A 23041-nucleotide genomic window follows, 5' to 3' on the forward strand; every position below is an offset into this window, starting at 1 on the left:
AGTAAAGGTTGATTGGACTACAATTAAGCATCCTGACCTGATTTGGTTTGTGCTGGAGCAGAGTGGGGGGAGCAGGGTCACATCTTGAGTTTGACTAATCAAATTGGAATAATGCATAATGTATTCTTGTCTTAGTGTGGGCCTTTTTACTGCACTGGAAGTCAAAAGCAATGACCTGAGTGGATGTAACATCTGCATGGAGGATAATGGAGATGAAACCTTAGTTGCATGCGAAGGTTTTTTAATCACCGTCCTCCAGGCAAACTGCGGCAGCACTGTGTTGAATATTGTAATACAAGGTTCTGTATGAAGATGTATGGCTGTATTGATAAAGTGACAGCATCATAACTGTACCCTGTCATTGACTAATGGGCTTCAGAATTATAATGCGGTTAGTGGTTGTGTTCCTTTTCACCCTGACAACACTCAGGAGGAAATTGTGTAGTGTAGCTGAAGGACCTCTGAATGTCCCCCTGATTTCTGCTTTAAGAGAATCCTTGGCCTTAAATCAATCTGTCCGCTCACTCAATTTGGCCCAGATTTGCTTGCTTGTCAATTTGCACGGGCAAATTGAGTTCAGCTGAACTGCGACCTTGCTGTGGCGCATGTGACTACGTGACCTAATCCTTTGCTGAGTGTGTTTCATTCACTCAGCAGTGATGAGTGAAGTTGTCATCGGTACAGCGCTGGATTATGGGAGTGGCTGCTGATCAAGTCAGAAAATGCTAAAGCGACGACTTTACAGGAGACAACGGAGCTTAACCCGTCTCAGAAAAACACAACTGGCTTTGTTTGCTGTCATTTTGATCCAATTACATTGGCCTTACATTATCTCAGGTCATCTGTGCTGCAGAGGGGGGACTTTGAGCAAGGTCAGAGCAGAGATAAGCAGAGACAAAAAGACAAGGAATTCACCTGCAGCCCAGAAACAATGTTAAAGCTTTTATCTCACTGTGGGGGCAAGGTCACCCAGCAGAAAACTCTGGTGATGATACACATGATAATGCCAATGTCAAGGGGATAAATCGACACTCAGAATGGTTCTGCCACAGGATGACAGACTTTATATGTCTGCAGTTCGCCTTTTAAACAACGTTATAAATTCTGCAACGTTGAGAATTTATGAACATCCTGTTTCCAGAGTGTCACCAAACACACTTTCAATTACTGCTGGTCTTATATCAAAGAATTAATGTCCCAACATCTTTCACCGTATGACCAGACTCCGGTTATGTTAACAGTTGAAATTCAACAGAGATCAGCTTTACCACAGTATAGTTTAATCACATTCAGTCACTTTGTTTGTGGGAGACATTCAACAGAATTTAGTTTTACCTTTGTTTTGCTTTTCAGTAAGTTTGATAACAAGAGAACTGATTTCATTTAAATGAACCACTCACATGGACTTTGATTTGAGATATGCAAAAAACATTTTCTGTCATTAAATATCAAATATTCCCCTCTGAAACACTTGAAGACAAATCTGATTTCCTCTAATACGTAGACAACCTAACTGCCCCATACGTTTCCATTCAGTATTTCTCCAGTTAGCAGCTGCTACCGTTTGATTCACTCTGGGAAGTGTTACAATAAAAACACAATTACTTTCATTTTCATGTGATTGTACTCTAATGAAAACATCAATCTGCAGATTTGTGCAAATTTCTCTATTTAGAAGCTTGTAAAACTCTGCAGTCTGAAAAGCTGCTGCTGGCTAGAAAATTTAGTTATTTTATAAAAGACAGAGTAAAAACGAAAAATGGTACATAATACGTACATTAATAGTGTGAGATTTAATGAAGCTTTTCTATTAGCACAAGTTACCCAGAGGTCTTTCATTCACAGACCACACAGAGTGCACTTTAAAGGGGCAAAAAGCGAAATTGTTTCACTGCGAGGTTTGCTGCTGTGTGCTGCCTGTATGAGCCACACCTCCCTCTACCTTCCCCCACCCCCAGCTTGCCTCATCTGCAAACAAATGTGCAAAGTGCAAACACACAGAGCAAATATCACCATTCTGTGGACATGTCGACGTAACTCATCACGTTTATGTTGTTAGTATCTGTCCAGGAGAGCTAGCGCAGAGTCAACCTGCCGCCTCTTTAGCTCTCACAGTGCTCTCTGGAAATACCAAGCTAGGTTCCTTTCTTTATTCTAAGAAAGGGACTAACCTGGATAGCAGAGAACAGAACATTTCATTATGTTCTCTACTACTTTTATACGTAGGGAGGGCCGAGGGCTCTGAGAGGAGGGAGGCGGCGGAGGTTCACATGAACATACATGAACGTCCAGCTGGACCCGTCAGTAAACACAGAGCTGAGATCAACACAGAGAGACGGCATGCAATGTCACGCTACACCAGATGAAACCACACCTCCAGGTTTTCACATAGTCATTTTTTATTTCCTCCAATCTAGAAATGGTGAATTTCTGCTTATTGCCCCTTTAAAGAAAAATAAACAAAGGAAATCTGAAAACCATCCTAACTTTGAAAAAGTCATGCATTAATTATGAGTCAGGATCACACAGTTTAAAGATGGACAAAGAATCGTCTGCACCAAGCTTCTTTAATCACAAAGCCTTGCTTCTGCTTCCGCCTGCTCTGGAAAGATGTGTGTGTGTTTACTCTCTAGAGGTGGATAATACACAGACTTCAGGTGAGGTGTGTGTTTCATCACAAGCAGCAGCAATGACAACCAGTAACATCGGGTTCAGTAAGTATGACACCGCTGGTGGTACGACGGAGTTGTGGTTCAGCTTTGGAGCAAACCCACAAACGGACAAAAGAAAACCTCGTCTAACTCTTCAGCTGTTTACTAAAATTCAACCTCCAGCATTTTCCCTCTCGTACAAACACTCACACAGCACAAAGACAAGCACACAGTCAGAAAAATGTGTAATGTTTACGTACACATACAATACAGTACACAGTACACATGTCTGTCTATCTATCTAGCTATCTATCTATATATCTATATATATATATATATATATATACATATATATATATATATATATATATATATATATACAGCATATATATGGACATGTGTACAGTAAAACACAAACTCCTGCTGGTTTAATCTAGTCTGTTATGGCTGCTTTTGGTCTTACAAACTTTTAAAATGAGATTTTTTTAATTTCTTTGTATTTATCTTTTTAAAATTAAATGTAGGTGAACAGGAAGTTAGAATAACACACCATGAAAGGGTTGAATGAAAGTATAAATGGGAGAAAAACCCTGCTCAGATAAGAAACAGGTGGGAGGTCGAATGGAAACAGAATCAGATGGTTGTTGACCACCAGAGAAAAGAAGAAAAAGGGATGGAGGTTTTTTTTTTCTTTTCCAAATCAATGCCAAAAGGTTGTGTAATAAAACCTCATATAAAACCATTGTTCTTTGCTCATGGTGAAGGTGATGGAGTTCGGTCATCTGCCATCCAGACTTCTCATTTCATGAAGTTTTGTAGGACTTCTGTGCTACACTATAACTAAAAACATGCAACTGTAGCTCAGCATGCATTTGTGTGTACAGGAGAAAAGAGTGAGGGGGAAATTCATACACTTACCCAAACACTTACTTATTGTGATATTAAATACAGATAGGTGCATATTCTGAGCCAACTTAGATGACAGTTGCTGCTTTTCAGTCTCATGTGTGATCATATTGCCAGTAACATCTGAAAAACGTGTGTTAACTGTAAGACTTTCGGGTCGAGGCTGCAAATAGAGCCACGGTTTCCCCAAAGTTTTACAGTTAACATGAACTTTCTCTTTTTTTCTTCACCATCATTCAGAAAAAAAAAAAAACAAAAACAAAAAACTAGATCATCTCTGGTCCAGATTCCTCATCCAGGCAGGACAGCAACAGAAAAGACAATCGCTACAACAGATGTTGAATTATCTCCAAACTATGTTTTTTGATGTTAGCTGCAACTTCAAAATAATGTTCCTAAACTCCAGAGCATCATGAAGAGTTTGTAGCCACCATGCAGCCACCGGTTTATAGATGGAGCCCACTGATGGTTTTGCCCATATCAGGTTTTTATGAGTCTAAACAGAACGATTTTTTTAAAATCTGACCCAGGCCACTTTCATATGTGGTCCTAAATCAGATTTATGTCTGATCTGTCGAAGCGACCTCTGTCTGAATGGTCATGGTGCATTTCATTTGACTTTGGTGTCACAGAAGTGAGACAAACCGCACAATTCTGGGCATAATTTCACTGGTTTGCAAGTTCTTCCAGATGAACACGCAAACACCTGAAGCATCCATATTTGCTTCCATAAATGTTTTTCACTGCACGATGTCACGCTTTCCTCTGCGCACACGTGTCACTTCACGACCACATACAGTTCACACTTAAGTCCGATGAAGGTCACATTGAAGTGATAACGTGAACGAGGATTTGGAAAATAATGGGATTTGAGCAGTAATACGTGCAGTGTGAATGTAGCTGTAGTGATACTCAGAAAACAAGTTACAGATCATGCTGATAACTGGCACTCTGGCTCGTATGTTGCTTTTCTTAGTTCCCAAATTGTGTCATGGACTTTAAATCCATGTGATGCTCTCTCTGTGCCACCACGAATGTCCACAGAAGACACTCCCATCTTGCATATCAAGTGGAAAACCCTTTTTTTGTATTTGACCTGAATTTCTTCAACTCTTCTCTTTGAATGATGCAATACTTTTAAAAGGAGGGAAGGCCACAGGGAACCAGTAACATTGCCTTCTTTAGTCACATGACTCTTATTTGTTAATTAAATAATGAACGTTTGCAGATGGAAAATTTGATGTTTCCCCTTCAGGCAACATTAAACCACCATGGCTGCATTAAAAGTTGGTATCGTGCGTTTTTACATAGTGTTCAAAAGCAGATCATTTATCATCATTTTGTCTGATCTTTATCATTTAACGACAAATGTTGGTGCAGCAACATTATGTTCTGTAGGTAACTGTCTACTACAGTGATTCTGTCTTATTTACTCTGAATTTTAACACATTTTCCTTCATTTACAAAATGAATTTCATTATGTGAGTCCAAATAGGATAGAATTTAGAAGAGGGTAGAAAATGGTAGAAAAAACTGTTTCATGGAGCTCCATCAGCATTGAGCAGCAACATGACAAATAACGGCAACGTGTGTCAAGAAAGATCTGGAAAACTGACAGAAACATTCATTAAAATGAATAAATGACGATCAAACTGTGGAATCTGACTCCTCTTTCTTGTTTGGTAAATGGTTGGGATCTTTGTTTTAACACGTAGTTTGACAAATGAAGCTTAGACTCTTCTTGACGTTTATTTTAATGAGTTGTTCCACAATGGTCCCATGCTGCCTCCAGACAACACTCAGACATAAAACCCTTTAAAGGCTTCCTTTTACATTTAAAACCTGGATTTTATTGCAGCTTTATTGAAGCTGCTGAATATTTAATATGTTTCTGATTTTTAATCTCTTACTTATGAATTATTATGGAACAATGAACTCCAACATCTTACAAATAAAAAGGAAATTTCTTTAGATGATGTTTATTTAGTCTATTTAAGACATAAAAACACCATCATGATGCAACAGAGGCTTAAACATCTGCAGCTGCAGCTAATGACCCAACTTAAAGGAAAACTTTGACGCAGCCCTAAAAACAACTGAATGTGAGATTTAAAGGTCCCATATTATACATTTTATTCAACAATTTCATATGGGTGTCAGAGGTCCAACAACATTGTTTTCAAAGTGTGCTACTCCAAATTCAGCCTTGGTCCTTAATCTCAGCCATACCAGATGTGGCTCTAGTGAGCTCTACTGAGAACAAGCTGTCTCTGTGACTGAACCTTTAAATGTTCATGAGTGGTGCCTTTCCTCACCCTTCAGTGGTAAAGGATGGGGATTTTAAAGGGCAGGCTCAGCTAGCCAGGGGAACAGTTCACTGACAGTATCCACTGCGAGTGGTTTTTCCCCTTGTGATGTCACAAGGGGAAAGATCTCAGATTCACCTGTTTGAGCACACATTTGCTAAAAAGTGGAGCAAGTGAGAGAGGAGACAGAATTTTCTCGTTCTTGGGCCTCATACACAGGCTATGAGGACACATGACTGTTAGAAAACCTTTAGAAAGTGAATTTTGCATAATATGGGCCCTTTAATGGAAATATTCCAGCTATCATTTAAATAATTTTATTAAATTTAATAATAACCTGTCGAGTGTGGACAAATAGAGCTCAACATCTGAGAGGGTCAGGAAGTAAAATCCGATTCGTTGAATATTCGAGATCAAGCAAAAAGCAAACTAACGTAAATGGTAAGTTGTGGGACTGTGAAGCGGCACCAGAAGAAAAGAAGAAACAAAAAACAAGTATTACTCTGAGTTAAAGTCATGTTTAAGACAAGGTGAAGGAAACAAGAGAAAAGAAGAGACAGCATTGACTCTGAGACACCGGGGACAGTGAGGGTAAGGTAGGAGAGGGGCAGCAGCCGCTCGCATGGAGCTCCACACACTTACGCACACATACAATATGAAAGCACCACCTTTCTGCCACTTTCTCAGACACATACACATAACCCAGACATGGTCAACACGTGTGCCCGGGCTAGCCAGTATTTCCTCAGCTGGGACCTATGTGGAGTAGCTCCACTCTGAAACTAGACCTGAACACAACAAGGAATCCGTTATGTGCGTTTACTGGTGGAAATGAGCGAGTACCTATGTGATCCTTCCTGATCAAACAGCTTTAAACACATTACAGTGGGTGATGGTTTGTGTCGCAGAGTTTAGAGCAGGCATGTCAAACTGGTCCAGCAAAGGGCCGTGTGGCTGCAGGTTTTTGTTCCAACCAAGCAGCAGCACACCAGATTTGACTAATTCAATCAACTGATCTCAGTCTTCAGACAGCTGATTGGTCAAACTGTGTGCTCTTGGCTGGTTGGAACAAAAACCTGCAGCCACACGGCCCTTTGCTGGACCAGTTTGACATGCCTGGTTTAGAGGATCCTGTTAGCTAAGCATGTGTCTGACTGTGTGTGGACTGTGATCACTTGCAGTGACATGTTACCTGGCTATGACAAACAGCACACAACTGACACCCAAGTAAGCCAGCAGAATATACATCCAGATATCAGGTGAGAGGGGGTTGAGGAAGGAGAAGACCCCAGGGTTGGTCCCGTTGGGCTTGCGGTACAGTATACTTATACCCAGCGTCATGAAGGGCTTGGAAAAGTCGATAACCTTCTCACGCACATATGTGATGGCCAGGGGAGCCACTGCCAGATCAGCTCTCTGTCAACAGCAAACATAAAAGGGAAGAGGGATAGGCTTTAAGTTACAGGTACAGGAAGCATTTAGAGGCAATCAAATTAAGAAAACAGGGTCTTTACACACTGCAGAGTCTGTCCAAAGGTACTTAGCAAGAAATTTAAAGCCCTCTTTTTCTTTCCACCCTTCACGTAAGCTCCCACTATTAAATTAACCTTTTTCCTCTCTTCAACCTAAATCAAAGCTTGTCTTTTCCTCCCTCTCTTTTTCCTACTTTCTCTTTTTTCATGGCTAAAAGCTCCAGACTTTCACTGGGCCATATTTCACAGAATGCACCGGGAAGTAGAGCCATTTGTTTTATCACCACATCTTCAGATAAGTTTTAACTATATATATATATATGAAGATAATTAGGGGACTTCACTTTGAACACATGCCACCAGTCTCTGTCATTCTGATATTTAACATTAACATGATGTTTCTACAAACGTACAGATAACTTATAATCATGGTAGATTCATAGAGCATCATTAGAACATCATGGAACCTTATCTGGGGGGTTCAAACTGCACCATTGTTGTTGACAGTAAATAAATCTCAGACTATATTCTGACTGAAATGCTAAACATTCACAACAAGGTCACACATTTCATTTTTCAACTATAAATACTTTCTGTCTTATGAAGGCTGCCGTACATCACTGAAGGATGAATGGATCGAGCTCACTGACATCACCGTCCACTTTATCAGGACCACTTTTTACTACCGGCTTGGACCCCCTTTTTCCTCCAGAACTGCCTTAATTCTTGGTGTAATAGATTCAACAAGATGCTGGAAACATTCCTGTAGAGGCCATTAGAGTCCAACGAACTCAGTGTCATGTTCCAGAAAGCACTTGGAGATGATCTGAGCTTTGTGACATGGTGCATTATCCTGCTGGAAGTAGCATCAGAAGATGCTCCACTGTGGTCATAAAGGGATGGACATGGTCAGTAATCAATCTGAAGGGGAAGGAGATACCTTTGATCCAAGGCAGGATGGATCCATGTTTTCATGATGTTTCCAGCAGATTCTGAGCCTAACATCTGAACGTGGAGCTGAAATGGAGACTCATCAGACCAGCAACGTTTCTCCATCTTCTATTGTCCAGTGTTGGTGAGTGTGTGTGAATTGTAGCCTCAGTTTCCTGTTCTTAGCTGGCAGGAGGCACCCGGTGTGTCTTCTGCTGCTGTAGCCCATCTGCTTCAAGGCTGGACGTGTTGTGTGTTCAGAGATGCTGTTCTGCAGACCTTGGTAGGAACCAGTGCTGATTGGACTTCCTGTTGCATTTCTATCATCTCCAACCAGTCTGTTCATTCTCCTCTGACTTCTGACACCAACAAGACTTTCTGGTCCAGACAACTGCTGCTCACTGGATATTTTCTCTTTTTCAGACCATCTCTGTAAACCCTGGAGATGCTTGTGTGTGAAAATCCAAGTAAATACTCAGAACAGCAACCGTGCCATGTTTAAAGCCACTTAAATCTCCTTTCTTCCTCATTCTGATGCTCAGTTTGCATCAGAAATAAACCCATGGTTAACAGTCTCTCACTGTTTTAATATTAAAACTTGTGACAAAGTAAAGATAATTTCTCCCCATTTCTTTCTTGTTTCTGTTAAGTTCAGCATTTTCTTCTCAACTGAACTTCTTCTCTGACAGCCCACTTGTCTCCAGTCTTCTGAGGCCTTGTCTACTGCAGTCACCATCTGTCTAAGTCAAGTAAAAGAAATGGGGCGAATCCACACTGAATGCATCTCTCAGGGGACCAGACCCTTCACCCGAGCCAACACCAGACGATCTGTCAGGGCGGCCTATCACTGCACCCATCAAGAACAGAAGAAGAAGACGTGTGGAGGAGTTAAGGGGACTTGACCCCTCGTGGGTGCCGCTTCTAATGAGGTCAGATATTGACTATTGGCGCCGGCAGTGCCTGCTATTTTTCTGCCCATGCAGTTTATCCTAACTGGGACTTTGTTGGCTGTAATGATCTATGCTGTGAGCAGATTGTGTGAGCTTGTGTGTGTTTTAATAAGCTCTGTGGGGGAAACAACTCACGACAGAATCTATGTTCTCCTCGCATCACTGTACTCTCAAACTGTGCTACTTGTTACCAGCCACTTTTCCCTCTGTTCGGCTCTCTCTGACTCCAGCTTGTCCTCATGTGCTTCTCCTCTTTGTGTCTTATTCCTGAACATTTATAACCAATATTTATGGGGTAAGAGATTTGAGATTTTACTCTAATATTCAGAAGTCTGAGAAACATCTGCTTGCAGCGGATGGGCCATCATTTAAAGACTGAAAGAGGAATATGCTGATGGGGGGGACAATCACTGTTCCTGTAGTCAGACTACTGATTCAATATTTTTTTAATATAATCTGTTTTAGTAAAACTAGAACAAGGGCTTTAAAATGGATAATTGTTGTTGTTGCATCATTTTTTATTTTGTTGATATGGTTACATGAAATAACCCTCTTAGGTTTGATACCCATGTGGTACGATCATGATGCTTTAAAAACAGTGAAAAACAAGCCTTGTTTTCCAAAGCTTTCTTATTTTAAAGACATTGCTGGCAGTGACATGAAAATGTTAAATATCCTCTTTACAAATGACTTACAGAAAAGAAAAAAGAAAAACTTTGTTTCTTTGTTTTTGCTGGGTGAAAATATGACTTAGACCACAAACACAAAAACATTGTGACACGTACAGACTGGATTAAATAACCTGACCAAATATTTGTGTCATATTTCTTTACGAAGCTCACAAAGAGCGTTGTTTATGCCTTTCCCAGCAAAACAACAGCAGCTATTTCTAATGCTCGAAGTATTTTTTCTTTCTTTCACTGACACATTTGGACTAATTAAGGTGTTAAATTGAGTAATGCTATCGTGTCAACATGGAGTACGCTGGCATACAGACCACGCTATAATGGGATGACAATTCTAAAGCAAAAAGGGGGTCAAACCCAGTGCAGGAAGGTGGACCTGATAAAGTGGACAGTGGGGGTATTTTTACATCATAGACATAAAACAAATTCTGCATCCATGTTTGTTTGTTTGTTTTCTTTTATTTATTTATTTAGTCCACTCAGTCTTCTGCTGGGCACCTGAATTTCCCAGTTCAGAATGAAAGTATGTCTTATCTTATCTTCCTAGATGTTTATTCTTGCCACATCATTTCTGTTGCCGTGCAACAAGCCAATGAATAAAACAAAAAGACTTCAGACTTCAGATAAATTATAACAGCATCTTTTAACCACACAACACAATATGTTTATATTTCTGATATCTCTGAGTTAGAAAATGAAGTGAGAACAGCATTTAATTAATTAAATTGTATGTTAGTGTAGTGTATGAACGAACCATAGCAGCTTTATACAACTATAAAACAGGTTTCTAGGACCTCCTGCTTCCACCTACGTAATATTCCCAGAATCAGGACCATCCTGTCTCAGAGTGATGCAGAAAAGCTAGTCCACAGATTTACTTCCAGACTGTAATTTCTGATTATTGTTCTGTCCTAGAAATGTTCTGAAAGCCTCCATCTGAACCAGAATGCTGCAGCGAGGGTTCTGATGAGAACTATTATATTTCTCCCATTTTATCTTCTCTTCATCGGCTTCCTGTTAAATCCAGAATAGAATTTAAGATGCGTCTCCTCACATATAAAACTCTTAGTGACCAAGATCCATTGGATCTTAAAGAATTTAAAGAGTTCCAGATTTTCCCATCGAATCACTTCACTCTTAAACTGCAGGTTTACTGGTGGTTCCTGGAGGTTCTAAAACTAGAACAGGAGGCAGAACCTTCAGTTATCGGACCCGCTCTGTGGAACCGCTCCCAGTCTGGCTTCAGGAAGCAGACCCCCTCTCTACCTTCAGATCATCTTCAACTTTCCTTCCTGATAAATCTTCTAGCAGGTCTGGCTTGGTGACTCTGATCCATCCTCTAGTCCTGCTGCTATAGGCCGAGGCTCCTCTCTGCCGGGGGACGTCCCATGATGCACTGGGCTCCTCTCTTTACTCTCCATGTAGAAACATCTGAAGTTGTTGTCATTCATTTGTGTTTCTCTTCCTCTTCCTCAGCAGGAATCCCTGGATTAGAGCGTATACTGGACTTGTTTGTAATTCCAGGATCTGGTCCACTTTAAAAAATGTTTTTTTAACCTCTGCTTAAATTCCTTTTCTTTTCTTTGGCCTTTGAGCCAGAGTTGATTTTATTATTATTGTAATATTGTTTTTTGTTTTTATATTTTTTTTATCTTGTTTTTATTATTTTTATCTTGTTTTTATTATTTTAGTAGTGGTCTTATTTTACATCATCTTATTATGCTTTTAAACTTATTTTATGTCTTTTTAAATGTTTTATGTATTCTTACTTTGGTCAGTACTCACTGTTTTAAAGTGCTTAATGAATAAAGTTGGCTTGGCCCAAGCTTGCCTAAATGGATTGTAATTAGACTATAAATAATGAACTGGATTGAACTGGTCTGTAACAGTGACTTTGTAATGAATCAGTGTGTGTATAAATAAAGCTGAGTTAAAGGGAATAACAGTCTGAGGGTCAGAATTTCATCATAATATTTCCCACTCATCAAAGTAAAAGTGTCACTTTTAACTAAGCTTCCCTGGCTATAAGGACATGCCCACAGGTTTTTACCTGTTGAAAGTCTGGATAAACTTGAAGAGCAGGTATTCATAAGCCCGAACGATTTCAATTAATGCTGCATAGCTACACAAGTACTGTTCATGTTTCCTAGAATGATGATTCTGATCATTTATTAATGATGTGTAGACTCACGTGGTCCATCAGCTCCTTGACCATGCCATTCCACTGGCCCGTGTTCTCATCTTGGGCGCCGTATTTTCCGTCTTCCACCAGACGGATCTCATATGTGAAGCCCAGGATGATAGCCAGCTCCCTCAGCAGGTCTATGCAGTAGCCTTCAAAGCGGTCGTTCCCATAAAGCGGCTTGTCAGACTTCTTGAACATCACATATGGCTCTTCCTGTCAGGGAAAAATAGCGGAGGGATGAGCCTTTGCAGCACTTGGCATCTTTTACCTACTGATAAGGCCTTTTTGATGTGTGAGATATGCTTTGAGCCATACAAGTCCAAACACACTGGCTTGGCCAGTAAAGCAAGTATAAAGCTGATGTGTTTGTATGTGAGTGTGTTCTTGCCAGCAGCTCCAGTCCTATGATGTGAGGTAGGATGGGTGCAAAGTGAGGCATGACCATAATAAGAGATAATCCCCCACATCAATGACTCTGCGCTCCTCTTAGGCACAGCGGGCTGGCTTTGGTCCCGGGTTGAGCTTTCAGGACACCACATGCTTTGTCAATAAGATAAGAGATGCTGATAGATGGACACAAAACGAGAGAGCAGAAGCTGGCGTATCCTTCTTTGTTCACATGAACAGCTGGGAAGATTACTAATGTCTTTTTTTCCATACTGTTTCTTCTCTGCCTCCCACCAACTGCACAGCTACTCCACTGTCCTTTTCCCTAGCTGCTCCTCCTGCTACATCCCTCTATACCTCTGCTCCATGCACCATCTGTCTTTGTTAGCCCTTCGTTTCTACAGCATGTCCCTTCTTTCTATGACTCCTGCTCTTAGTGAAATAAATGCAAAAAAAAAATATCCACCAGCAGGTGTTGTTTATCATATGATGCTGCCACTAACGATCACTAACAGACTTATTTCGCAAGCTGGAGTTTAACCTGTGGAGACTATGCTACGTTTGCACGAAACAAAGAAAAGAAAGAAAAGTAGCAGTGGTAGGCAAAACAACACATCATAAATTTGCCTTGTTAGACTGAAAGCAGACAGATGTTGGATGTAATAATTTCAAATGACTTGGAAAAGGAATTACACCCCAGACCTGAACTGACAACAACATACAGCAGGTAAATACAGCATCAGATGAACAACGGACGACACATTAAAGTGTTGTTGATTAAACACAGCTCAGACAAAACTGAGAGTCCAGCCAATGATTTTCTATAGGATGTTCCTCTGTTGTTACTTTCACGGTGTAGTGAGGGTGAGGACCCAAAGGCAGGACTCAGAGGCAGGAGGCAGACAGAACCAAATGTTTTAATCCAAACTCAGAAATCACAGGAACCACACGGCAGGGAAAATCCACAAGGATCTGACAACTGAAACTGAAAACCAAGGGGTAGAACTACACTGAGGGACTAAAAAGGAACAGCTTAATCAAACAGGTGTGCTAATGACAGGAAGCCAAACATAACTAACAAGGAAAGAAAGAACAAAAATAAAACAGGAAACCAGATATGACCATGACAGAAACCTGCATAACAGTAAAAAACATAAAACTACTGAACCAAAAAAACCAAGATCGTGACTGGGAGGAACATTGCCCTGCTGTTTTTACGGAGGCTTGCTGCACTAGTTTCTGCAGCTCTCTGAAAGTCCCACCACAGCATCTCAGGTCTGGACTTTGGGCACCAAAACCAGGGTGCAGGTCCAAATGGTGTCAGACTTTGGCTGGATCATGTCAAAACCTTGATTCTTTCCTTCTTCAGTCTTTCTGTTGCAAATCTGCTGCTGTTTGGGATCAATGTCCTGCTGCAGTTTCAGCCAAGCTTTAGCTGTCAGACAGATGGACCCACATCTGACTCTAGAAGACTTTCGTATCCAGAGGAATTCATGGTCCACTTAATGACTGCAAGGTGTCCATATCATCATCCCTCCACCACCGTGCACCACTGCTATGAGGTGTTTGTGACCAAACATGTCCACTTTGGTCTGGTCTGTCCAGAGGACGTTGTTCCAGATGTCTTGTGGTCTGTTCAGATGCAGCTTTGCCAGCCTAAGCTGTGCTGCCATGTTCTTTTAGAGAGAAGAGACTTTCTCCTCCAACCCTTCTAAACAAGCCAAACTGGTTCAGTCTTTTTTCTAATTGGACAGTCATGAACTTTATAACATGAGGCTTGGAGATTCGGAGATGGAGCTACTGGGTTGTTTCTTGGGCTGAACTTGCTGGGAGGTCCACTCTGGAAGATAAACAGCTGTCTGGAATGTTTTCTGCTTATGAATATTTTACACTTACAATGATAGACCTACTAATGAATTTGGAAAGGTCAAAATTTCCCTGAGGACTCTCCAAAGGGATTAATAAAGTATTTCTATTCTATTCTATTAAAATAACAATAGTTTATGAGCAATAACTGCTGATGTCTTGCCTCCTCGGCATTGTGTTAATGCACACGTGAATGTTGCAGAGCAAGAAACGGATGGAAGCAGTAAAGCCGAACTTACTTTTCCACACACTGCTCCTGTATTATACGTCAACATTTGTCATGTTGATGAAAAAAAAAAATCGTAAAATGTCAAATTTATTTGTTTATCTCAAAAATCTGAAGGCTTTTACTTCAGTTTAAAAAGAAATATTTACTAAATTAAGAGGTAATTGATATTTTTGTCTTACATCTTCTATCAACTTTGTGGAGGAAAGTTGACAAGGCGCTGCAGCAATGTTGGCAGCGACCTTCATACAACTTTGCTGGAATGTTGAAATGGAAAGTTTTGTAAATCTTCAGTGAATGTTCACTGAAGCTCAGCTGATCTCAGAGCATCATCCAATCACAAATTTAAATTAGATTAGTTATTACTCCGTAATCCTGAAGTGTAAACAATGAATGGGTGCATAGTTTTTAATACAGATCAGTATGTCAAAGTAGACTGGACGACTGAGCTGGAATATGCCTCCGGGAAAAGCAGACTACAGACGGTCAGTCGGCCGTGTCATGACCGAGGATGCTTGATAAATATTAGTTGCTTAAAAGAATTGCCAGGTATTGATAACATACGGTAATACATATCTGACCTTACAAATGAAGAAAACTTGTCATGACAGAAATAAGCAGGAATAGAAAGTACTAGTTTATCCTTGATCAGCAACCGGGTGGTGGGTCGAGAAGACGAAGAGGCAGGTCAGGGAAACAAAGGAGCCAGTTAACCCCGCCCCTTCATTTGAATAAAATAACTCAAAATAAAAAAGAAATAAATAAAAAAAATGTAACAACAAAATAAAAGTTCCTCAATAGATGAAATACCATTAGATAGATAGATAGATAGATAGATAGATAGATAGATAGATAGATAGATAGATAGATAGATAGATAGATAGATAGATAGATAGATAGATAGATAGATAGATTTAATTACACTGAAAAATCAAAACACAACAACTTTTGGGGGACATGCCAGGTAGTGCATGGTGGGTGGGATGCTCTTGTGGCCTCGCCTCCAGCATGATGTGGTTACTTCCCCTCAGTTTTAATTGCAAACAGTTCCCCTGGACTGGCAGACTGGGGTGGTGGACTAGAGGGTGTGCTCCAACTACAGGAGCATCATACTCCTCAGCCTCCCTGGTAAGGTCTATTCAGGGGTGCTGGAGAGGAGGGTCTGTTGGATAGTCGAACCTCGGATTAAGGAGGAGCAGTGTGGTTTTCATCCCAGTCGTGTAACAGTGGACCAGATCTATACTCTCTTCAGGGTCTTGGAGGGGGCATAGGAGTTCGCTGAACCAGTCTACATGTGCTTTGTGGACTTAGAGAAGGCGTTCAACCGTGTCCCCCGGGGACTCCTGTGGGGTACTCCAGGCGTATGGAGTATGCCGGACCCCCTTTACGAGCTGTCCGGTCCCTGTACGACCGGTGTCATAGCTTGATCCACATCGCCAGCAGTAAATCAGAGTCATTTCCAGTGCGGGTTGGACTCCGCCAAGGCTGCCTTTTGTCACTGATTCTGTTCATAACTTTTATGGACAGAGTTTCTAGGTGCAGCCAAGATGTTGAGAGGATCTGATTTGGTGGCCTCAGGATTGGGTCTCTGCTCTTAGTCTGCCTGGACTAAGTGTTCCGGGCACATCCCACCGGAAAGAGGCCCCGGGGAAGACCAAGACACGCTGGACGGACTACATCTCTCGGCTGGGCTAGGAACACCTCGGGATCCCTCCGGATGAGCTGGTGAATGTAAACCGGGGAGAGGGAAGTCTGGGTTTCCCATCTTAGGCAGCTGCCCCCGCGACCCAACTCCGGATAAGCGGTAGATAATGGATGGATAAATGAATTTGTGGGATAGTTATTAATTTCAGTATTCATATATTCGTATAACTAATCTGAATAAAATTGCTCTCCATATTAAAGAAAGGATTTAAATGATCTCGGCATACTTTATGTAAAACAGTTTTAAGAATATCAGACAAACATGATGTTACTCTATCAGTTTAAAGACAATTGTGTCACTATAATTATTATTATTTTTAAGATTATGGTGACACTCATCTAAGTGTTGTCAATGATTTTTTTTTTCTTTTTTTTTGATGAAAAAGGTCCACAACCATGGTTATTTATTATTCTGGTAAAAAATACTATTTTTGTTAATCATTTTCTTGCCTTATCATTATTATTCTTACAATATCATTATTTCCCCATTATAATTATGGCTTAATGGCTTAATACACACACACACACACAAGCACACACACACACACACACACATGTCCCTCTGCTGTGTTATTTGTGTTATTTTCTCTTCATTTTCTCTATGTTCTAACTTTTATATTTTATTGGTATTATTATGTGGTCTTCCGTGTTGTAGACAAAAAAAAAAAAAAAGAAACAAGAGCCTTTCCCATCAGAACCAATCAGAACCTTTCCCATCTAAACACGAAGGAGAATACTTCAATTTTGAATTATTTAATTCTAAAGAATTAATTCTGAATTAAAAACTACCATGTAACCATTACCATTATATTATAACTCATATCATGTCATATTTTCCTCCAGACTAGAAGCGGAACTGTTCATTTGTGGTTCACATATTTTTCCAATGCTACTGTAAATACTTGGCAAGTTTCCTGCTGCTGACCCAGCTCAGTGAGACGTGTAAAAGCATGTACAGTATACTGGAGCTGCAGCAGGACTGAAGCATACTGATGTAATCTTGATGAAAGAGCAGAAAGCAGCAAACACATGAAGATCAATACCAGGGAGCTGGCAGTGTCAGACACAACGCTGTGTGTTGGTACCACGGCACAGCTGATGGGGAGATGAGCAGACTTCTTCCTCACCTCCGTGCTGCCATTCAAATCTTCCTGAACATAATGAGGCCTGATCACCTATTAAAGTTCAGTCTCTCCTGATGACACCAACTCTGTCATGTGACTGACAGCAATGTGCTGCAGACGTTCATGACTCTTTTTTTTTCAATTCATTGCACACTTACAATCCAAGGTAGAAATGCTTTCCCTTTTCCCCGTCACCATGGTAACTGAAACACTGCTTCCAGTGGTTTTAAATCTGCACAGGTAGTTTTCTATGGCCTTTCATGGCTGTGTGCAGAAGGACAACACTCAATTACGCTGCCATAAGGAGAGAGAAAAGAAGAATGAGAGGAAAAAGGCTGACCTTTTTTCAAACAGCTTTTAACTTTTCCATTTCTAAATGAACCTACTCAGTTTGAAAGCTGCTGAGAAGTTGAGTCCTAGTCCTAATTCAAAAATAGCTGAACCTCCTCATATAACCAGTAAATTTTTAATTTGGTTGCTTTGAATCAGTCAGATGGAATAAAGCCCATGTTTGACAGCATCAAAAAAATCTGACCTCCTGCACGACGCAGGACAGGACAACCATCAGTCTGCAGCACAACGTGAAGAGAAGGAGTAAACAGTTACCATCCACCTTATCAAGACCACCTCCTAGTACCGGGTTGGACCCACCTTTTTCCTTCCGAACAGCTTTATTTCTTGGTGTAATAGATTCAACAAGGTGGTGGAAACCTTCCTCAGAGGTTTTCTCCATATTGACATGACAGCATCACACAGTTGCTGCACATCCATGATGAGAATCTCCCGTTCCACCACATCCCAAAGCTGCTCTACTGGACTGGATTCAAGATGGGATTTCATCTAGTCAGCAAAGAAATCCAGAAAAAACAGCACCAAACAATGAAGGGCAGGAACAAGAACAATGTTATTCCAAACATGGTGGGAGTGTCGGAGTTCCTGTGCATTTCAAACCCAGCTGAGGCAGAAACTGGTCTAGTCAAACACAAGGTGCTCAGACCTCTTCATAGGAGAACCCAAACAACCACTGAAGCACTGCAACATCGAAGATCAGCACTTCAGGTCAAGTTTCAGCAGTCCACCTGCTCCTGAAGGACAAGGGACAAGCTTTTGAAGACAGTAATGTGCACATTTTGGACAGAGAGCAGTACAAGAAGCTATTTATGTTAAATAGAGGAAATGTCCTCAGGTTTCATCTGTCCAATATTTACAGTGCAGCCTAGACTGTCTTTCCCAGGCAGTTTAAAACCATTCATACCTGGAGTCATGTGACCAAAACACATCACGTGTTGATCAGGCAGGTGAACAACGATCCTGACGTCTCACAGGAAGGTTGGGTGAGTCAACAACTTGCAGGCTGTACAATGAACCCAGAATCTCATTCCTGTCAGTCCTGCTTTAAGCTCCATCGGGTGTGTGGGTCGGCCAAACAATCTGCAGCTTCGATAAGTCCATGAAAAATACAAAATTTGAGTCATGTGATAAAGAGCATGTTCACACGGAGACAAGTTTAGGCGTCTCCACTAAAGTTAGATGTTTCATCCACATGAAACCAACATTTTGGGAGCCTGAAAACGCAACCAGGTCCAAAGTGAACCAATCTGAAAACACAACCAAGCCTCTGCTTACAGTCTAAATGTAATCTTTCCATTGCACCATCTCTCTCTTTACCTGCACGTACAAATACTCCCAACACGAGTTTCTGAGCATGCTGCATGACGTCTTCTCTGTTTATTATTGCAGCGCCACTTGCAGGCAGGGCAGATATACTACAGTGTTTTCAGTGGTTTTGTGTCGACACACATTTATTGAAATGATTCCACTTTTATAGAAAACCTTTTGGAAAAACAAAAACAGTGTTGTGGATTTAGCCAAAGTCCCGGTTTTTCTGCCTGTTCCTGCCTCCAGCATGCGAGCGGGTGATACTGATTACATCACTGCCATTCTGAGCCATGCATCTATCCTTGCTGCCTCTTCCTTTGAGTTGCCTTTCAAACTGGTGGTGGACTCTAGTGATACCGCTGCTGCCATCTGCTCTGATGATGAGATATATGAGATGAGAGTATATTCTGCTATTGAGAAAGAGGAGTTTGCACTGCTGGCTTCAAAGCATTTCAAAGTTTATTTTTGTTTGTGTGGCTGTTCAATTACAGTTTACACCAACCACAATCACCTTGTGCAGGAAGTTAACACACACATCTAACAGAAGGAGCTGATGGTGAATGCTGAGTTTTCACTCATTCAATCAAAACAAACCAGAGCAGGTTTCATTTTCTAGGTAACATGACGAACATGAAATTGAAGCTGCTGTAAAAACCAGACCTGGACTGTCTTCAGCCTGCTTCCAGCATCCTGACATGACTTTGCTAGCGACTTCTCTTATAGAAAATGACAGAAATGGCATTATTGCCATGTTGAATTAGCACATTAGCAATTAACCCCCCATAGCAGTGCTACCTTTCTGATGCGGAGTAGCTTTTGAATTTTCTGCTCTACCAGTGTTTCCACTTTGACTTTGATTGGTTCTGGACACTGACATACAACACCAAAGAAAAAAGTTCTCAATTACTCTGGTTTAAACATATCAAGGATGCATTTAAGGCGCCACAAAGTTGTTGTGCACCCACCGGCATGTCTGGATCAGTACCCAACATGTAAACATGCAGATATACACACATAACAGAGGTAGAATTGTACACATGGATGGATGGATATTTCCTTTTATCTCTCTCCATCTCGTTCCTGTTATCATAACTTTATTATTTCAGCTTTTCCTCCTGCTGCCATGTTAGCTAGTGGAACATCTGTTCCAGGATGTCACACACAAAGAAGCTCCTGTCATCCCATTAATAACTGGTGACCTGCCACCTTCTGTCAACTGGGACAGGGTGTAATTATCATAAACAGTCACTTGGTACATTAACAAGGAGCTGTTCTTCCTGGAAGCCAGCAGTACTCGTCTTTCTTTCTGGTCACACAGAAATGAATGTGCCAGGCCGACCTGATGAGGTGGTGAAAGCTGTAAACATTGTCAGAGAGCAAAAATTAGGATAGACTGCATTTAAATAAATCGCAGTTTGATTTATTCAAGTTTGCAGGGAGCAATTTACTACTGATTGTGCCATCATATACAGCCAAACAACAGCAAGCTGGAAATTTTCACTTGACGTGGCGATGATGGCTGCAGCAAGGAGGCAGAGCCGCAGGGAGAGAAGGCATAGCGCCAGGTATGAAATATATTCTTTAGCTGACACATTCTCAGTATTTATCTTACCTCCTTTATATTTAGCACATTTTCTCATGCCGGGTGCGTGTGCGCCGCGGCTTCTTTCCGACCTCTGTGGCGCGTCAGGTGCAGAGCGCCTGCAAGTGCAGTCTGCCTAGCTGGATCCGCAAGATCACGAAATCACAAAGAATTACCGGAAGCTTCGACACTGATCCCCTGTCTGACCTGCTGAGCTTGACGCGTTCTGGATGCGTGCTCCATCAACGATATACTTGGGGCATATGCTTAGTGGTGAGCCACAACAAGGCGCTCCTGGGACGCTTCTGGCACGCACCGCGGCGCCCGGTGGGAACCAGTCCGTTGACTAACATGACCGTGGCCGCACACACACCGGGTGGAAACTGACCTTCAAGAAGGAAATTAACATTAAACATGGTTATAATAATAGTTAATCACATAAAATAAAGGGTTAAACCTAAATATTTAATTTCACTTTTTAAATAAAACATCCAAATAAAAAACATTTAGATATAAGATGAAGTATTTACATATAAGATAATATTTAGGTTCAGATTGGTTTATGTTTAACATTTAGATATTTAGATTAAATATTTAGATTTATCACATAGCTCATGTTTAGGTTTAAACATATTTAATTATTTAGATATTAATATATAGAAATATTTGGATTACACAATTAGAATAAACATTATATTTGACTTGTTTATAACAGTTTTGTTATTAATGTTGTTTTAAGATAAATTCCATCTCAAATGTAGGGAAATGTGCTAAATAAGAGAAAAGTGACATAAATAATGTGTCAGCTGTAAATGTTTTTCTAACACATGAGAGAGACGGTCTGCTGGTCTGAATCTTCCACGTTTAATGCTGAGGAGTGCAAAAGGAAGACGTTACCGACTGCATGAAAGCTGAACAAATCCACAACAGTCACAATCACAAATAACAATAAAATATGTCTATATGTTTGCTTTGTGTCCATTTATTAGAGTAGCAACATTTTGGAGAAATGGAGATAAAGATGCAGTGATGCGAACAGGTAAAAATCTTTCTATTATTTCTGTTACAGAACATGAGACCTTAATGTCTTGTGTGCCATCCATCAACCTGAACAAAGTAATGAGTACCTGTGTGTTATTGAGACTGAAGGTTTGTAGGAATGTGAACGTATCATCATTGATTAATTTTCTAGTTTTTATAAGCTAGAGAAACCGGAGATGTGCATCATGTCCAACCCACTCAATTCTGTCTGTAAAAGGGCTTTACAGGCGACTTTATTGTGAGCTGGTGTTGTTGTACTAATAAAGCTGAAATTAAATGAAGCTAAAACATATTGATGGATAGATATGAGCCTGCTGAAAGGTGGCTCTTTACAGAGTCGTGGTTGAATAAGAGGAAGACCAGGAGAAAGTTTGTTTCTGAGGCAGACTATGTGGTCCTTTCCATTCGCTCCCTCATCATTCAATCCGCCAGCAGCTCAGCTTCTTACTCAGTCCAGAGAGGAGGATGCGATCCAGACACAGAAGAGGAGAATAGACTGACTATCGTTCTGCTACTTGAAGATATGTTGGATCTTTACAACCAATGATTTTATCAGGTAGCACAGTTCCAGGCTTCAGGTGACTACTAACACGGTGGATCCGTCCATGCCTCTCCTCTTCTCTTATTCAGGGTTCATCCTGTTACAGATGTATTGTGAAGTTTGAAGCTAGCTTTCCTTCTCCACCTCAGTTTGCTAGACTTCCTGGTTTATTTTCTGTTTCCTTGTTCTGCACCAATCATCTGCTCCGTATGTTGATTTTGTTTCACGTCAGATCTTCATCATCATTTGATGAGTTTGTAAGTTTTTCCTCCGTGCTGCACCTTCTGCTCCGGCCTTGACCGTCAGCGGATTTTAGATGAATATTTTGGACAACGTGGCTCAGCAGCAACTTTGGTTCCTCTCATGTTGTTTCTTCAGCTGGCTTTCTCTGGTTAGTCTACATCTGGCTACCGAGCAGATAACATCACGACATAAAAATTAGTTGGAAACTGAGATTAAGCCAGATTACGTTTAATTTTCATAGTCTGGCTTCAATTCACGACATGCAGCACATGTTCTCTGAAGCTAGATTAGTGGCTTATAAAGGAAACTTTAGGTTCCGTTCTGGATTTTCATCAGGAAACTGATTCTTGCTGAGATGTATCGCCATGGCAATATGTGCGCAAGATATTAGATAGAAGATCAACATGTAAAAGAGAAAGAGAGAAAGTGGTGGACAAAGAGAACGTCTCTGTCCGACTCCCTGAGTTATCTGGTTAAAGATGTACAATAAAACTTTATTGGCACTGAGACTGCAGTACACTGTATCAAAGTGCTGCAGTCGAGGTAACCTCAGAGGGAGACACAGTATACAATGGAAGTGCC

At 40.9% G+C, this 23041-nt stretch overlaps 1 protein-coding gene across 4 annotated transcripts in view; it reads right to left on the bottom strand.

Moving 5' to 3' along the window:
• Positions 1–23041, bottom strand: part of grik2 (glutamate receptor, ionotropic, kainate 2) — a 294971-nt gene that overhangs the window by 78128 nt on the left and 193802 nt on the right. For all 4 annotated transcript variants that reach the window (XM_041989097.1, XM_041989095.1, XM_041989096.1 and 1 more), the window contains 2 exons: positions 12093–12299; positions 7056–7279 (listed from right to left, as the gene is read on the bottom strand). In XM_041989097.1, the coding sequence (XP_041845031.1) occupies positions 7056–7279; positions 12093–12299 (431 nt within the window). The remainder of the gene's footprint in view (positions 1–7055; positions 7280–12092; positions 12300–23041) is intronic.

This window comes from Melanotaenia boesemani, chromosome 6 (assembly GCF_017639745.1).
Source record: "Melanotaenia boesemani isolate fMelBoe1 chromosome 6, fMelBoe1.pri, whole genome shotgun sequence".
NCBI classification, from domain to species: domain Eukaryota; kingdom Metazoa; phylum Chordata; class Actinopteri; order Atheriniformes; family Melanotaeniidae; genus Melanotaenia; species Melanotaenia boesemani.